Source organism: Hibiscus syriacus, unplaced genomic scaffold (genome assembly GCF_006381635.1).
Source record: "Hibiscus syriacus cultivar Baekdansim isolate YM2019G1 unplaced genomic scaffold, ASM638163v2 tig00112523_pilon, whole genome shotgun sequence".
NCBI classification, from domain to species: Eukaryota; Viridiplantae; Streptophyta; class Magnoliopsida; order Malvales; family Malvaceae; genus Hibiscus; species Hibiscus syriacus.
Genome location: NW_024063355.1, coordinates 88,228 through 104,892, shown reverse-complemented (window position 1 = coordinate 104,892; position 16,665 = coordinate 88,228). Strand labels below are relative to the sequence as shown.

General features: G+C 28.4%; 1 protein-coding gene across 1 annotated transcript; it reads right to left on the bottom strand.

The window, feature by feature from the left end:
- Positions 1-10,691: 10,691 nt before the first annotated feature.
- LOC120181348 (myb-related protein 306-like) lies at positions 10,692-11,813 on the bottom strand. Its single transcript, XM_039186508.1, has 3 exons — positions 11,665-11,813; positions 11,445-11,574; positions 10,692-11,361 (listed from the first exon to the last, which is right to left on the bottom strand). Exons 1-3 carry the CDS (start codon positions 11,795-11,797, stop codon positions 10,707-10,709), a joined length of 918 nt encoding a protein of 305 aa, XP_039042439.1. The 5' UTR covers positions 11,798-11,813; the 3' UTR covers positions 10,692-10,706.
- Positions 11,814-16,665: the final 4,852 nt, after the last annotated feature.

Sequence of the window (16,665 nt, the reverse complement as noted above, 5' to 3'; positions counted from 1 at the left end):
TAAAATATATAAAGACAACAATTTGAGAGAACATGATTGGATACATGTGGGCCTTTTGAAACATAAAATATATATTCCAAATTCTAAATTATTCCCAAGGATAAGTTATCCTTTACCAAATATATTATTATTATATGAAATAAAAGGCAAGGACAGAGACACTATATTAGAATAACCTGTTCCATTGTCGAAAGATGAAAAATGGATGAACTACGTATTTAGTATCTAAATTATCAGTTTTAGTCTGTTTTAGAATTTAAACTTTTAAATTTTGAACGGGTACTAAAATAAAAATAAAAACTAAACTTTAGGTATGATTTTAAAAATAGAAAGTTTACTAAAACGGACTAAATTTGATAGTTTAAGTACTAAACACGTAATTTACCCAAAAATACATCATTTTATTGACAAATAATTTTATATCAAATGTGTAGGTCTTCTAAAATAAATGAGAATAATGTGTTTATTTTAAGATCGTAAAGCAAGAACATAGAAATTTAAATTATATCGAAAATAAATATAAGAGAATATAATAAAGCATATTAAATCCTAAAATCTTAATCATATCTATTTTTTTTATCAAATTAATTTCTTCACTAATATATACAATATAATTTAAGTTATTTAGAAATTCCCTCCTTTTGTATTGATAATAAATTCCAAGTTGCAAAAAAGAATTAAAAGAACAAAGGGTGTCATCACCTTGAATCCAAAACATAACTTACAATAGATTGCCAAGACAGCTCATGCTTCATGAGCAAGATATATGTACATGATCACCATGAGTGTCTCATGGTATTTTAAAGTTGGGACCATGTGCATTATATAGTTATATTTTCGGTTCCGATTTTGTTTATCGTTGATATATCTATAATATTTTCTATGTCTGCGGTCGAGATAAACACGGTGCTATTAAATAAATTGTATTATTATTCGATAAAACGGATGAACGATAAATTAATAACTTACGCCTTCAATCAACCAGGTTTCAAGAGCACAATCCAAAACAACCTTTCAAACAACAATAATCAGCTAATCAATTCATATTTATAAAATGCCTTTTTTTACTCTATTTTGTTGTTGTTTCTTCTATTGACCATACGAAGAATTAGGTATACTCACATGCCACCTCGGTTTCCACTTCTCTTCTATGGTAGTTCCGGTGGCAACCGCAAGCGGCGCACGTCAAAGCCCCGTTCGTCCCTTCCGAGTCGCTCGCCATGAATTCCCGGCAACCGTCGAAGGCGTACCCTCCGATGTTCTCCGCTTGATTCTTCTGGCACTCCCCGTATCGCACATTCGTAATCATTGTCGATGAAGTGCTACAACTTCTTCTTCTCCCACTTTTCAGCACCACTTGACATTTCTTCATCCTCTCCTCTGAGCAAAAAAGAAAAGAAAAGTAATTCGTCTTGGAAATGGGGTTTTCTTTTCTCATCCAACGCTAGAAGAAAGCTCCAAGAGAATGCAAGCTCTCCTCGTTGAGGTACACAATAAAGAAACGTGAAAAGAAGTAGCTGGATTTATGAGGTTTGATGACTAACCCTAACCCTAGCATGTGCATATTTATAAGGTTCAATGGCATTGTCATCACTCCTTGTCACGCCATTACTTTCATGGTCTCTTTTATTTATTAGGGTAAACTACGCATTTAGTACCTAAACTATAGTTTCTATTTCAGTTTAATACCCCATTTAAAATTTAACGTTAAAATTTGATTTTTTTTTTTAATTTTTAAAAAATTAAAAGTTTAGGTACTAGAACGGACCAAAACTGATTGTCTAGGTACTAAATGCGTAGTTTACTCTTTTATTTATCAGTTATGTTCAATCCGCTACTTAAACCTGATGTTATTCTAGTGAATCAAATTTTATATTATAAATAAAATAAAGTTACATGAATTTAATTTTAAATTTGTGTATAATAGGTTTGGTATATAAAATTGTAGTTTGAAAAATCGAATTAATCATTAATATAATGAAGGGTAAATTGCGTATTTAGTATCTAAACTATCAACTTTGATTTATTTTAGTACTTAAACTTTCATTTTTTAAAAACCATACCTGAAGTTTAGTTTTTGTTTCATTTTAGTACCCGTTGTTAAAAACTTTAGTTTGTGTTTCATTGTAGTACCTCATTCAAAATTTAACGTTAGATTTTGAATTTTTTTTGAAAGTTTAGGTACTAAAACGGACTAAAAATGATAGCTCATGTACTCAACGCGTTAAGTTTTTAACACCGGTACTAAAATGAAATGAAAACTAAACATTAGGTACGCTTTTAAAAAAATAAATAAAAGTTTAAGTATTAAAACGGGTCAAAACTAATAGCTTAGGTACTAAATACGCAGTTTGTCCTATAACAAATGATGTGTCATATAGATGGGATTTTATTGGAGGAACAATTAAAAGTAAACTTGCAAGCTTGGGAATGCAACGTGTAAGAGTATTATTCAAAGAAAGAATTAGACAAAAGCAAAATGGGAGTGAGTGGAGCAAAATCTTGTCCTTTGCACAACATTGGAAGTGACCTTGAATTCTCTTTTAGATATGATATTTCAACTGCCTTTGAAGATAATATGGAATTAATTTTCAACACTTAATATATATAATAATTGTGTATTTGGATTTGGATTTAGATTTGAAGATATTTTAAACTTTTATTTTGGATATTAAATTGTACTATACGTTTAAATTTAAATGTTATAATTAGAATGCATTGAGAATTTGAATTAAATATTTTATTTAATTATGAGCAAGTATATTCGATCGATTAATCGAACTATTCATCTTTATTCCATCATATTTTCTTATATTATAAGCTCTAAACTCACTAGGAAGACGCCTTCTTAGTAGGATAGAGCCATTTGTTGGACCAAAGGGATTATGTCATAAAATATTTTGGAAGAATAATATTTCAAGTTCTTGTTAGTTTTTTTAATTGATCTATGATAAGTACAAGATAATATTTATTTACAGATAACTCTCAACCATTTGACATTGATAGATCGTATCCCTAATACTCATGGTGCTCAAATAATGGACCTCAAAAAATAATAACAACTCATTTACCACCGATGTCGTTTAGTCAAATATTGGTCAAGTAAAGCTTTTGTCCCTCTTTATTTTCAAAGTTAAATGCATAATAAATTATTATCTCTCTCTCGATATTTGATTCTAATTTTATCCCTCGATACAAACTCATTTTAAAATGTTTTTTCATCCTTGCAAATCTTAAATTTGAACCCTAACCTTTAATTTTTTTTATTAGTATAAGGTGATTACAAGCAGTAATATATGTTCTGAAAACTCTCAACAATCTGACACTGAAAATTCAATTACCTTACAATCGATGATATTCGAATCCAAAACATATAGAGATAACAATCGTCCCTAAACTTTGAAATTTAAACCTTAAATAAAATAGTTGACATCAATATAATTTCGTTTATGGAATAATTTTTTTCATCGTCAAAGTGTAGATTAATACAAAAACGGTTGGGAGGTAATGATCAAAGTTAGTGATGAATTATTAGTCAAAGGAATGGGATTAAGACAATAGTGGGTCACACATGATGCCTTGAAAAGCAGCTCCATGTGGCCCATTGAACCTGTGGCAACAACTTCTGTCTAAGTACCTAAGATTCTAATAATTAACACAATTGCCAGCCAGCCAGCCCACCATGCATCGATCAACCACTCTCTTCTCATGTCCCATCAAATTCAATCATAATTTTTGTTCCTTAATTTCGAATACTCTGATTGATTGTAAGATATTATCTGTTTAAAATACGTATAATATTAAAATTAATTCATTTTGTCTCATACTATTTTTTTTTGGAGTATTTTAGTCCTTAACATTTTATTTTGAGGCAAAAAGGTACATAATATTTGACAGAATAATTACTTTGGCCTTTTTTTAACATTTTAGCTCTTAACATTTCATTTTAAATTAAAAAAAAAACTCTATTTTTGGAACATTGATTGTGTGTTAACTAATGATTTTTTTATCTATAGATGGAATATTTTTGCTCTAAAATGAAACGTTGAGATCAAAATGCTAAAAAAAGAATATGGATTAAAAGATCATTTTGATAAACGTTGGGGGTTGTTTTTGACATTATGCTTTTATAATATTTCTTAGTTATTCATAACGTACATATATCATACAGATGTAATTATTCAAACTCAGAATCTCTGTATAGAACATTATTTCTTTTAACTATTGTGATTGTTTGAGTTTGTTTTTTACATCTTAAAAATGAAGTAATGTTAAATATCTAACATGATAACTTTATTTAAAATACTTATGGATGGAGAACGATTAGGAATAGTCATAGTCGTTTTTTTTTTTGTAAATTTTAAAATATATTATATATTTTAATTACTTTTTATATATGTTACTGATAATTTTTTTTCATTCTTTAAAAGTTTAGAAATTCGATTATTTAATATAAAATTCTACATTAATTTAAAAAAAATATTTATTATGTATATAAAAAGTTTAATCACAATTTATACATACAAATTTAACTAATATCAAATATTATCAACCAAAAATTATTTTTATAATTAATATTAAAATTCTGTTAATTATTATCTGTATATATTTAAACTTTTTAAAGAAACTGAGGTAGTAAAGAATCAAATTATGTACTTTCCCATCAATTATATTATCTTCTATTATTGGTTGGTGCATATAGTTGGCAAAGTAAGTTTGAGCTTGATTGGATTTTAATTTGAGTTGGATTTGATTGAAATGGATACTAAACATTAGAAAAAATTTATATTTATAAATAAATAATATAGTATTTTAAATAATTTCAAGAATTATATACTCTAATTATAATTATTTCTAGGGCAAATGGTTCATTGAGTAAAAGATATTGTTTTATTAAGTCTTTCGACTATTACAAGTTACAAAATGGTCCTTCGATTATAGAGAGTTGCTTTGTTTAGTCTTTTGACTATTAAAAGTTACAAAATGGTCATTTGACTATTCATTATGTTCCTAATTGATCATTTTCCATTAAAAAATTAGCGAGAGTCTGAGCTGTATGTTAACCTGTTAACTGAGATATGATAAAATATGATCTCGTAATCTCAAACGACTATCATATCCCAGTTAGCATGTTAACGAGTTTGGAACATAATGAGTAGTCAATGATCATTTTGTAACTTTTAATAATCAAGGGACTCAATAAATCAATTCCCTATAGCCGAGGGACTATTTTATAAATTTTAATAGTCGAGAAACTCAACAAAACAGTACCCTATAGTTAGAGATCATTTATGTTATTTCTAATAAATTATTATTAAGTGTACTTTACTGTTATAAGTGCATTGCATTTTTAGTTTTTAACACTTTCTTATAAAAAAAATATTTTACTTTTATATAATCATCAATATTTAATTGATTAGAGATTAATCTAAATTTGGTATCGTAGAGAATTAATATGAAGACATCATTTATAGTCCAATTTATTTCATTTATAACGTCATAATTCAAACTATGAATATTGTTTAAGAGAATTAACTCTTATCCTACTAGATCAACTATTAATTAATAATAATAATTATCTTTTTCTAATTTTATATTTGTAAATAAATTCAGGTGGATTTACAGGTCAAGTGAGTTGGATATTAGGGGGTGTTTGTACACTATAATATTGCTATACGAAAAATTAATTGTTCTCCAATCGAATTAATTTTGATAGCCGACGGTTTAACTAAATTAACTTGATTCGAGGAATTAATTTTGATAGCCGACGGTTTAACTAAATTAACTTGATTCGAGCAATTAATTCAATTAAAACCGAGAAATAAACTCCATACGATAAAATATAATTATTAGTATTTGCTTTCAAACAAACGTGAGAGATCATAGCGCAATAGTTAAGTCTAAGGGGGCGTTTGGATGAGGAAATGTGAGATTCTCATGGGAATAGAATTCACATTCTCCCGTTTGGTTAGTTGGGAATCTCATTCCCGATAATGTAATATTACCAGTAGTGGATTTTTTTGGGTATATTACATGGAATGTCATTACCTTCCTTTCCTTAGGTACTGTTGGATTACCGGCATTTTGGACTAAAATGCCCTTAATTTTTTTTTTTCAAAAATATCATTCTTCTGTCATTGAATAATAAAAATTCTATGAATGTTAAATTACAAATTTATCCTTAAACTATTTTAGATTTACAAAAAAGTCTATAATTAAAATTTTATATGAAGTTCAGGGGTTAAAATAAAATTGTACCCTTTCATTAAACCTTTTTATATTTTCAATTTTATAAAAAAAAATTATATAATACATTTAAATTTTTTAAAGAAAATATATAAATATTTTCCAACTTGTTAAAAAAACAAATATATAATAAGGACAATTTGGTCAAATATACATTCCAATAATCTTTTATTCCTTTAACCAAACACGGTAATCTTACATTCCTGCTAAACTAACCAAATACAAAATACAACATTCTCAGTAATCCTATTCTCTGGTAATCTTACATTCTTACTGATAATCTTACATTCCGTGAACCAAACGCTCTTAAAAGGCAGGTTGTGCCCCCAATGGAAGTGGGAAAAGAAAAATGAAGAAAAAGGTACATACGATTGGTGGGGTGGGTATATGGTCCTATCAAATAAAAAGAAAATGGGGCCAATTTTACATAGCCCATCACAAATATCCTAAATGTCTCATATGTAGTACAACAAGACAAGTTGGCACTTGGATTGGTTCATGCTCATTTGGGCCTCACCCCAACCCCCATTTTCTTTTTCAACAATCACATGCTTATTGTCTTGTGCATTCTATGGTGACCAAAAAAGCATTTGACAAAACTAAAATCAATTCGGATTGTAGTGTTCGATTAAGGGATGATCATGTGATTTTATGTCAGAGGTAACAACTTTTAGAAATTTAGGGATATAAACTTATACCGTCAGGAAAAATACTAAGAAAATATCTTAACTATATGAGAATTTAAAATCCTCAGGTGGTGTGATAGTTCTCCCAGTATTGGTTATATTTTATTTGATAAGTGTTAATTGCGGTAAAGTCGAAAGAAAATAAGGGGTTAATAGTGAATTATATTTCTTGAGAGTGTTGATGTGTAATTTTTTGTGTTAATTTATAATTTCGCAAACTTTCAAGGGATTTAATTGCAATTTTACCAATTTTGATCACACCTGACTTCGCAATTTTGAATTGAGTGTCACCTGGTTCACTTGGTTTGTTTTGTGGATCTACGTTTTTATAGTATAGCAGAAAATGTTATATGTTTATATAAATTTTAATATATTAATAATATATATTAAAAGATTTAGAATTTCATACATGTTTTCAGACTGAATTTGAACAAAGTTTTGTAATATTTTAATTGATTTAATTTTACTATAATTTAATCTAAATATTTTATTTTATTTAAAATATTGATAAATTAAATAAATAAAGTTCGGATTTACTAAAAGGTACTTAAAGCAAAGCAATCCGAAAGAAATAAGAAAAATAAAAATATTTTTATTTAATTTATCAAATTGTTAATGTGTCTAGTTTGGACCTAAAATTAGTGTCAATAAAGATAAGGGTAAATTATACGTTGAGTATTTAAATTATCAATTTTAGTATTTTAATTTTTAGTTTTTTTTTAAATCATACCTAAGGTTTAGTTTTTGTTTCATTTTAATACCTCACCATTAAAAGTTTTAGTATCCTCATTTAAAATTTAACTTTAATTTTTTTAAAAAAATTAAAAATTTAGGTATTAAAACTGATAATTTAGGTACTAAACATATTAAGTTTTTAACAACGGGGTATTAAAATGAAATAAAAACTTAACATTCGGTATGATTTTAAAAACATGAAAATTTAGATACTAAAACGGGCTAAAATTAATAGTTTAATAACTAAATATGTAGTTTACCCTAAAGATAATTACACAATATGATTTTATCTACGTATTAAAGAGCTTGCCATTGGGGCTTGTTTTTGCTAGGCATCAAGTTCGTCGATTCAAAGAGAGGCCACTGGGCCTTCCATTTCATTATTCGAAAAAGGTAATCCCATCTATTACATTGGATCAAACTCATTACTCATTACACATGTTATTAGATTCATATTCGAAACTCGATTTAATTCCTACTTAAAAATTTTACATTATGTAAGTGAATCGTAATATATATATATATATATAATACGAGTAAAAGTTTTAACTATAAAATGATACATAGTCAAAATATATAATATTTACTATTTCCCTTTACTCAGACTAAATTATATGATGATTTTCTAGTTATTTACAATTTGATTCCACTTGATCTTTATCGTATTATTTATAAAGATGTTCATGGTCTGTCTTATTTTGATTTAGAAGTTGATGTCTTACTCTAGCCTTTCTCTTTCATTCAAAAAATATATAAAATAAAATAAATTTATTATTTATTTTTTTATTTTTAAATTTTGGGTTAAAAATTAAACTCATGTACTTTTTACACCAAAATAGGTTTTTATACTCTGGGAATTTAGTTTCATGGCGGGACAAAGATCGTGTTTGATCTCAATATCTTCAATTGTCTCCTTAATCGTCTGTCGTTGTAATATCATCTGATACAATTGACTACTTCAGGTAGTTCTGTCTACCTGAAGTCTTGTGTATTTTTTATTTGTTTTGTTGACCTATATTTTTATAATCTAATTTGAAATACCATAAGTTTATATAAATTTTAATATATTAATAATTTATGTTAAAAGATTTAGAATTTTGTGTATGAGTTTTATTTTTAGTTAAGTAAAAAGTTGAGATGGATGAATGATTTAATTTGACTATTATATAATTTTAATGTTTTATTTTATTAAAAATATCGATAAAAAAATTAACTGACTCTTATTCCCATATGTAACGAGATAGGGGGAGGTAGGATAGTAAGCTGCCCCCAACGCCAGATTGAGAACAGCTTCCGTGAGAGACCTCCAATTATGAAATATACTCAGTGGTACTCGAAATTAGTGTCAATAAAGATAATTGCACAGTATGATTTTATATAAGTTTTCTCAAAAGAAAAAGCTTGCTATGGAGGCCTTGGTTTTGCTAGGAACCAAATTCGTAGAAAAAAAATAAGAAAATGAGCGAAAATATATGTACGAGATTAACGGAAAGAATTTAGAAGATACTTACTAATAAAAATAAGTAGTTAATCTTAATCTATTTTCACCCATCTAATGATATTAAATTTGTGCAAAACTAACGAGTTTTGCACTATTTAACTGGATCCTAGCCCTATATATAAATCCAACGATCTTAAAAATATGTAAAACTAAAAATTTTATATTAGGTGTAAGTAGAAAACTAAAAGTTTTATATTAGGTGTAAGTAGATCTTAACTCATAAATATATATATACACACACATATACACACACAATGTACAACCTTGTGATTTTACACAAATTTAGAGTCGTTGGATAAGTAAAAATATATTGATGATATTGATAATAAGAAATAATGAAATATTCATTGAAAAAATGAATTAATTTCAACCTTTTATTTACACACGAACGCACGCACATACGAGTGTACACACGCGTGTGCGCTAGTGGCGGATGCACTAAGCTCCCATAAAGGTCAAGTGCATCCCATTATTTTGAAAAAATGGTTAAATTTAGCTTAATGTGTCAAGGAAAAAAGAAAAAAAATACAATTTTTACATACCCATTATTTTTAAGAAAAGAAAATTAAAATTTTAGACCCAAATTCTTAAATTTTTGGATCTGTCACTAGTGCGCGCACACACAATCTCGCGAAGAAGTGCGTAAACTTTTATTTTATACAAGTTAATCCGTTTTAATGTCATGCGTGTAAGTTGGTATTTAAGATTTTAGACTTTAAAGTTTAAATTTATATTTAAAATTTATGACTTTAAGATTAGAATTTTATATTTTATACTTTAAATAGGCAAGTATATATGCTAAAAAAGAACCGAGTAATTAACTAATTATCAACCCAATAAATAAAAAAAACTATTTTAAAAGAAAAAAATAAACAAGCATGCAAGAGTAAAATTGAAATTCTAGCGAAACAAAACAAAAGACATGTACAAGATAATTAATATAAGTGAAAGACTTATTAAACAAAGAAAAATAAAATATAGATATACAAAACAAAACATAATTATGAGAAATAAATAAGAAAAATAGATGTTGTTTATAACTGAATCATTTATTAGTATAAGTAGGGACGGACGCAAGATTTTATGTTAGGACAAACTCATCATTTTCCATTAAAAATGAACGATATTATGAGTTAAACGTTAACTTGTTGACTGAGATATAATAAAAATCTATCCTAAAATCTCAAACGACTATTATATCCCAAAATCTCAAACGACTATTATATCTCAACTATCATGTTAACATTCAACTTAAATAATTGTTTGTTTTTAACAGAAAAGGACAAATTTGGAACATAATGAATAGTTAGTGACCATTTTGTAACATTTAATAGTTGAAGAACTCAAAAAAGCAATACTCCATAATCAAAGGACCATTTTGTAACTTGTAATGATCCAAGGACTTAATAAAACAATACCTATAATTGGGAACCATTAGCGTTCTTTACCCAATTATATATCCGTAATGTGTGGAATATATACCTTAAAAGATAAAATAAAGAACCCTAATTAAAACCAGAATTCTAATTTTTTTTCTTTCAAAACAGCCCATCTTCTAAGAGCCATTTCTCTATCAGATCCCCCAAATTTGGCTTGCTTTCATCTTGGAAAACGACTACGTTTTCAGGCGTCATCAAATTTGCATTCTGCTTCTCCACCGATACAGATTCATGCGAAACGTTATCCGATGAACTGCACGATTTGTTGAAGCCGGAAATCGAGTCGAACCCCTGACTAAACGGTGTCGTTTCGCCACTGAACGCTCCTTCGTCACCACTAGAGCTGGTCCCGGAGGAGCCGTTGATGAACGAACCCTGAGTCACCGTGTCAGCCGAGTTCGTTCCATTATCACCACCGTCGCAACAGGCGGTGACTGGTTTCGGCGTGGTTTTCATCCAGTTCTCGAGCAATCGAGATATATTCTCGACGCTCGACGCATACAACTCGTTCGACGGCTTCAAATCAGTTGAACGAGTCGGTTTATCGACCGACAACGCCTCGGACAGCGCCTGTTTAGCCAATCGGATATCCGTCTGAAGCCTCCTCTCCCACTGTCCCTTGGAGACCGATTGAAACGAAAAAACCCCATCCTGATTTTGACCACCTTTAAGCTTCTTCTTCAAGTGGATGTTCCAATAGTTCTTTATATCATTATCTGTCCTTTGAGGAAGATAAGAAGCTATGGCAGCCCACCTGCAAATCCGAAAACGAAAAACCCACACTTTCAACAACAACAACATTTTCATCGAGTTAAATCACTGGGTTTACATTCATACCTGTTTCCCAGAAGAGCTTGGAGATGGATAATCGTCTTCTCTTCTTGCTCTGTGAAGCTTCCACGCTTGATGCCCGGCCTGAGATAATTAGTCCATCGAAGCCTGCAACTCTTGCTGCACCTAAGCAAGCCTGTAAACAAAAAATCAAACAGATATTAACGTAGGTGCCTTTATATTTATTGCACTCTTTAATGAACACAACTAACGCCGAATTGATTACCTGTGTTAGTGGGAATCGATCTCCAGTTTCCAGGACCGTGTTCTTGGATGTAAGAGACCAGTATGATATCTTCTTCCGGTGTCCATGGACCCTTTTTCACACCCAGTTTGTCACAGCAAGGTGGTCTGCCCATTTCTTCACTTTGTTTTTTGTCACTGTGTTTTTTGTTTGATGGTGATGAAGATGATGATTTGATTCTGGGTTTTGAAACTCTGAAATGTTTTTGTGATTTAGCTTCAAAAGGCAAGGATTTGGGTTTGTCTATATATAGAGAAGAAAGAGAGGATCATCCCCCGGGAAGGATGTGTTTAACACTAATTCTCCCAATTAGTGATGAGGTAAATGGGGGTATGCAAATCCAAAAGAGTCAACAAACATCATTTACTCATTGTTTGCCAAAAGTCAGATGTGCTTGGACAGTTGGACTGGATAGGCACGTATAAAATTTTGAGGTAGATTTTATAAAAAATAAATAAATATTTAATTGAAAAAAATTAGATTTTAATATATAGCTCTATTGCTCGTATTTGCCTATTTGGCATGCAAATTAGGTTACGTCTTACTGGCTGATCTAGAAATACTGATATATATATATATATATATATATAATGGGGAATAGTCCGCTTAGATTATATAAAACTAATAAGTTTTACATTAATTTATAGTCATTATATTTAAAAAAATAAATGACTTAGATTTAATTAAAATTTATAACTAATAAATAAATATCTTTTAACTCACAATAAACAATATCTCATTTTACCACACTCAAATCCAACACCTTACCTTAAACCCTCAAAATCTTAAACCCTAAAACTCACACCATAAATTTTAAACCCTAAACCCTACAACTTAAAACTTAAACCCTAATCCTAAAAAATTGGTTTAATCTGAGATGAAGAAATATTTATTTATATAGTTAAATTTTAATTAAATTTAAGATTATTTATTTAAATATAATGGCTATAAGTTGATGTAAAACTTATTAGTTTTACATAGTATAAGTGGATCTTAACCCTATATATCAATAAATAATATAATTTTTTTATATGAAGGTGGACACAAATAAAATTTAAGAAAGAGTACTAATAATAAAATGATTAACTAACTAAATAAAATTCAGATTCTAGAATGGACAAGGTGTCACTAGCTTCAACTATTTTGAGATCAAGTTAAATCAAACTTAACATATGTTAAAAGCTTAAGTATATGTTTTATTCATTCATGATATTCAAAATTAATCAACTACATATTGAACTAGCAATATGAGATGTTTGATCCAATTCAATAAGGACAGATGGCTTTTGAGACAATTCAATAAGGACTTCGTTTAGGAATACTCTTTCTCCTTCATTTAGGTTTATGATTTTTTTTAATTGGAATCTTATCGATGTCCTATCTTATATTGTCCCATCTTTTAATCATACAAAGCCCTTTAAAAATATGAGATGTTTGATCTCTTAGACAATGTATGCAATTCAAATTATAACGTTATAAATAAAATAAATTGAATTAAAAATCAACTCATAATAAGTCTTGTTTTGAGGGAACATGGTATAGGCTCTTTCTTTCTACCACTCAAAACCCGTGGGGCATTCATTGTAGGGCAACTAAAAGAAACCCTAATTCTCATTATTTGTTTACCCTCTTCAAAGGCTTATTTCATGAATTAGTAAATGTGGAGTTCCTCTAGGGTAAGTTGACGTTTTGCCCATTTGCATGCAAGATGAGCTTGATTTTTTCATGGAAAAATACAAATGAAAACACCATTGACCTTCCTTTAAAAAAAAAACTTTGTTATGTGTGAATATATTGGGAAATGAAACCTAAGTCCCTTAAATTAACTAAACTTTGATTTTTCTCACGTGAATCCATACTACGTTTGGTATAAAGTAATAAACCTAATATTAAAGAATATTTTCATTCGCAAATTAAATTTTTAAAGAAATCGTTGCTATTCCTAAAGGTCACAGGTTCGAGCACCAGCGGCTACAACAGAGTGATTGAGCGTTCTTTGTCAAATGGTTAAAAGTATTTAGAACATATACTACTTGTAATCACCTTATCTTAATAAAAAAATCATCTTGTAACACAATAATAATCAATAATGGGGTAAAATATACAAATGGTCTTTGATTATAGGGTATTGCTCTATTAAGTTCCTAAACTATTAAAAGTTATAAAATAGTCCTTTGATTATAGAATGTTGTCTTGCAAAGTCCCCGACTATTGAAAGTTACAAAATGTTCACTTGATTATTCATTATGTTCTAAACTCATCCGTGTTTTTTTGTTAAGAAATTGACCGTTGTTTAAGTTGGACGTTAACATGATGATTGAGATATGTTAGTCGTTTGAGATTCTGAGATCAAATTTTATTATATCACAATCAATAAATTAACATTCAACTTAAAATACAATCTATTTTTAAGGGAAAATGACGCATTTGAAACATAATGAATAGTCAAGTGACCATTTTATAACTTCTAATAGTTAGACTCAACAAAACAACACTCTATAGTCGGAGAACCATTTTATAACTTTAAATAATCGAGGGACTTAATAAAGCGACACCATAGTGTCAGGGGACCATTTGTGTACTTTACCCTTAATAATTAATAACCTAATTTTACCAACAGAATTAGTTCAAGAAGTAAGCAATTTTATATTATTTAAACAAAGTCTCGAGTTTAAATCATTGCGTATGCAAAAAATTCCATTGAGAGATAAACTCACCACCAAAATAAGATATATGATATAAGTCAATTCAGATCAATCAAGATGAATTCATGAAATCAGAAAGGAAAAAAAAAGTAATAACCTAATTTCAAATCAAAGAATTCAAGCAATTAAAAAAAGGATGCCCCACTCATTTATTATGTCAGACCCATTACTATCCCCATAATTAAAATTATACGAAGGGAAATAAAGTCAGATTCGATGAATTAATCATAAAGAAATACATTACTCTAGCCATGTACTATATTACGTTATATTATATTATAATGAGGACCTACTTATTTTAATTTTTTATGTTTTCATAAATTTTTATGATAAATATTTAATAATATAATTATTATTCTTTATAGAAAATTCTACAAATTATAGAATTATAAAATTGGTTGTATTTTGATTATTGAATAAAAAAATTATAAATGAAATTATTGGTGTGATAGATAAATACATTTAAATAATAGGATATAAAAGGTTTTATGTCGTACTTAAATTTGAATTAATTGGTTAAATACGGAATGAGTATACCATATAAAGAGCGAGATGTGTGAAACCTGCTCTTGGTCTTGGGCCATCATTGAATATGCTGAAAATGATGGTAAATCAAGCATGCATTTGCGGACAAGACTTCACAAACGAACAAAATGACAAATCATTTGATTTTTTTTACTTCATTATAAAATAAATTAATTGACCCTTATTTCCATATATAATGGGGTAAGAGGAGGTAGGATAGTAGGCTGCCCCCAACGCCAGAGCAGTTTCCGTGAAAGACCTTCAAATTATAAATTACGTTTTTCACAAATATGTGATTAATTTATTTTTTGAATGATCATAGTATCGAATATTATAAATGTTATCACTTTAAGTATTCGGGCTATCAAAGGCGTTAATTCTCCTTAAGTGACATATGTCACAATATGGTAATTTTAAAAAAAATTATTTAAAAATAAAATTATATTTATATTATTTTTAAAATAATCCAAAAACTTTGAAATATTTCATCTCATTCCCTAAACCCACATTGGTTGCCATCCTTTATCATTGACGAAGCTCCACTCGACCTCACCTCTCCCGTCGATCAAAACTCCTATGAATTTGTGATTGATCGATAGCCGATTGATGGTGAATCAATGTTTTATACCCCGCATATCCTAGATTAAAAAATGCGATCTCATGCAATTCCGACGACCAATCAACAACTACAACATCATGTGACTAGGAGGACGACATAGACTATGTCGATGGTTGTGTTCGTGGGCATAAATGACCACAACGGGTTAGGGTTAGGATTTGAGAATTTTAGGGATTTTGAAACTTTTTTTATTTTAAGAGAAATTTGTTTTTTAAATATAATAATATTATATAAAAAAAATTCAAAATTACCCGATTGTGACATGTGTCACTAAACGAAGGAAATTAACATCATTGACGGCCCAAACACCTAAAATGATAACGTTTTTAACGTTAGACATCTGGATCATTCAAAAAATCATTTAGACACATATTCATGAAAAACTCTATATTTTAATAACTTGTTTTATATTTAACCTTTTTTTCTCTATAATTTCTATTATAATTATTTCTTTTTGAATAAATAAGAATTTAATGGATTTTTTACAATAACGAATTTTTAAAAATAAATAAATCACACCGTAATGAACCGAATCTCATTCAAAAACACTCTCGAAATAAATTTATAACATAAAAGAATATGTTTGCCGACGTGATTTGTCCATGAATCTTAAAATGAACGAGATAACGTTGTCCATGCAAACCAAATGCCCCATGCTTCCTTAAAGAAAGCTTTGAAACACACATTTATATAGTAAGATGGAATATTAAATCCTTAAATAAAATCAGATATCTTAATCGTAATATTATGAACGAAATAAACTAAAATAAAAAATTACCTTATAATATATTTTTATAATAATTAAATCTAATATCGATTTTTAAACAAACTTATCAAAGAAGGATTTACCGACGTATAAAAGTGAAGGATGTTAGGGGGATTCATTGTAAAGCATGATTTTGCCCTCTATAGGACCACTTAATATTTTTGGATAAATTAATTCAAAAAAATATTTTTAGATAAATTATATTTATAACTTATTTAATCGTTGAATAAGTTATATTTTATTTTAATCGTTGAATTTTACAATTTATATTTTTATCATTTATAATATTGATTCATTATAAAATAACACTAATGCATTAACTCTCATATACTTTTACTCTGATAGTAGATTCAATTTATCATTTTCAT

Excerpts from the sequence above, each read along its gene's own strand:
- LOC120181348 (XM_039186508.1), bottom strand. The coding sequence starts at position 11,797 with ATGGGCAGACCACCTTGCTGTGACAAACTGGGTGTGAAAAAGGGTCCA. Across the intron at positions 11,575-11,664 it reads ATCGATTCCCACTAACACAG|GCTTGCTTAGGTGCAGCAAG; the intron begins GTAATCAATTCG and ends TTTTGTTTACAG. Across the intron at positions 11,362-11,444 it reads CAAGCTCTTCTGGGAAACAG|GTGGGCTGCCATAGCTTCTT; the intron begins GTATGAATGTAA and ends TCGGATTTGCAG.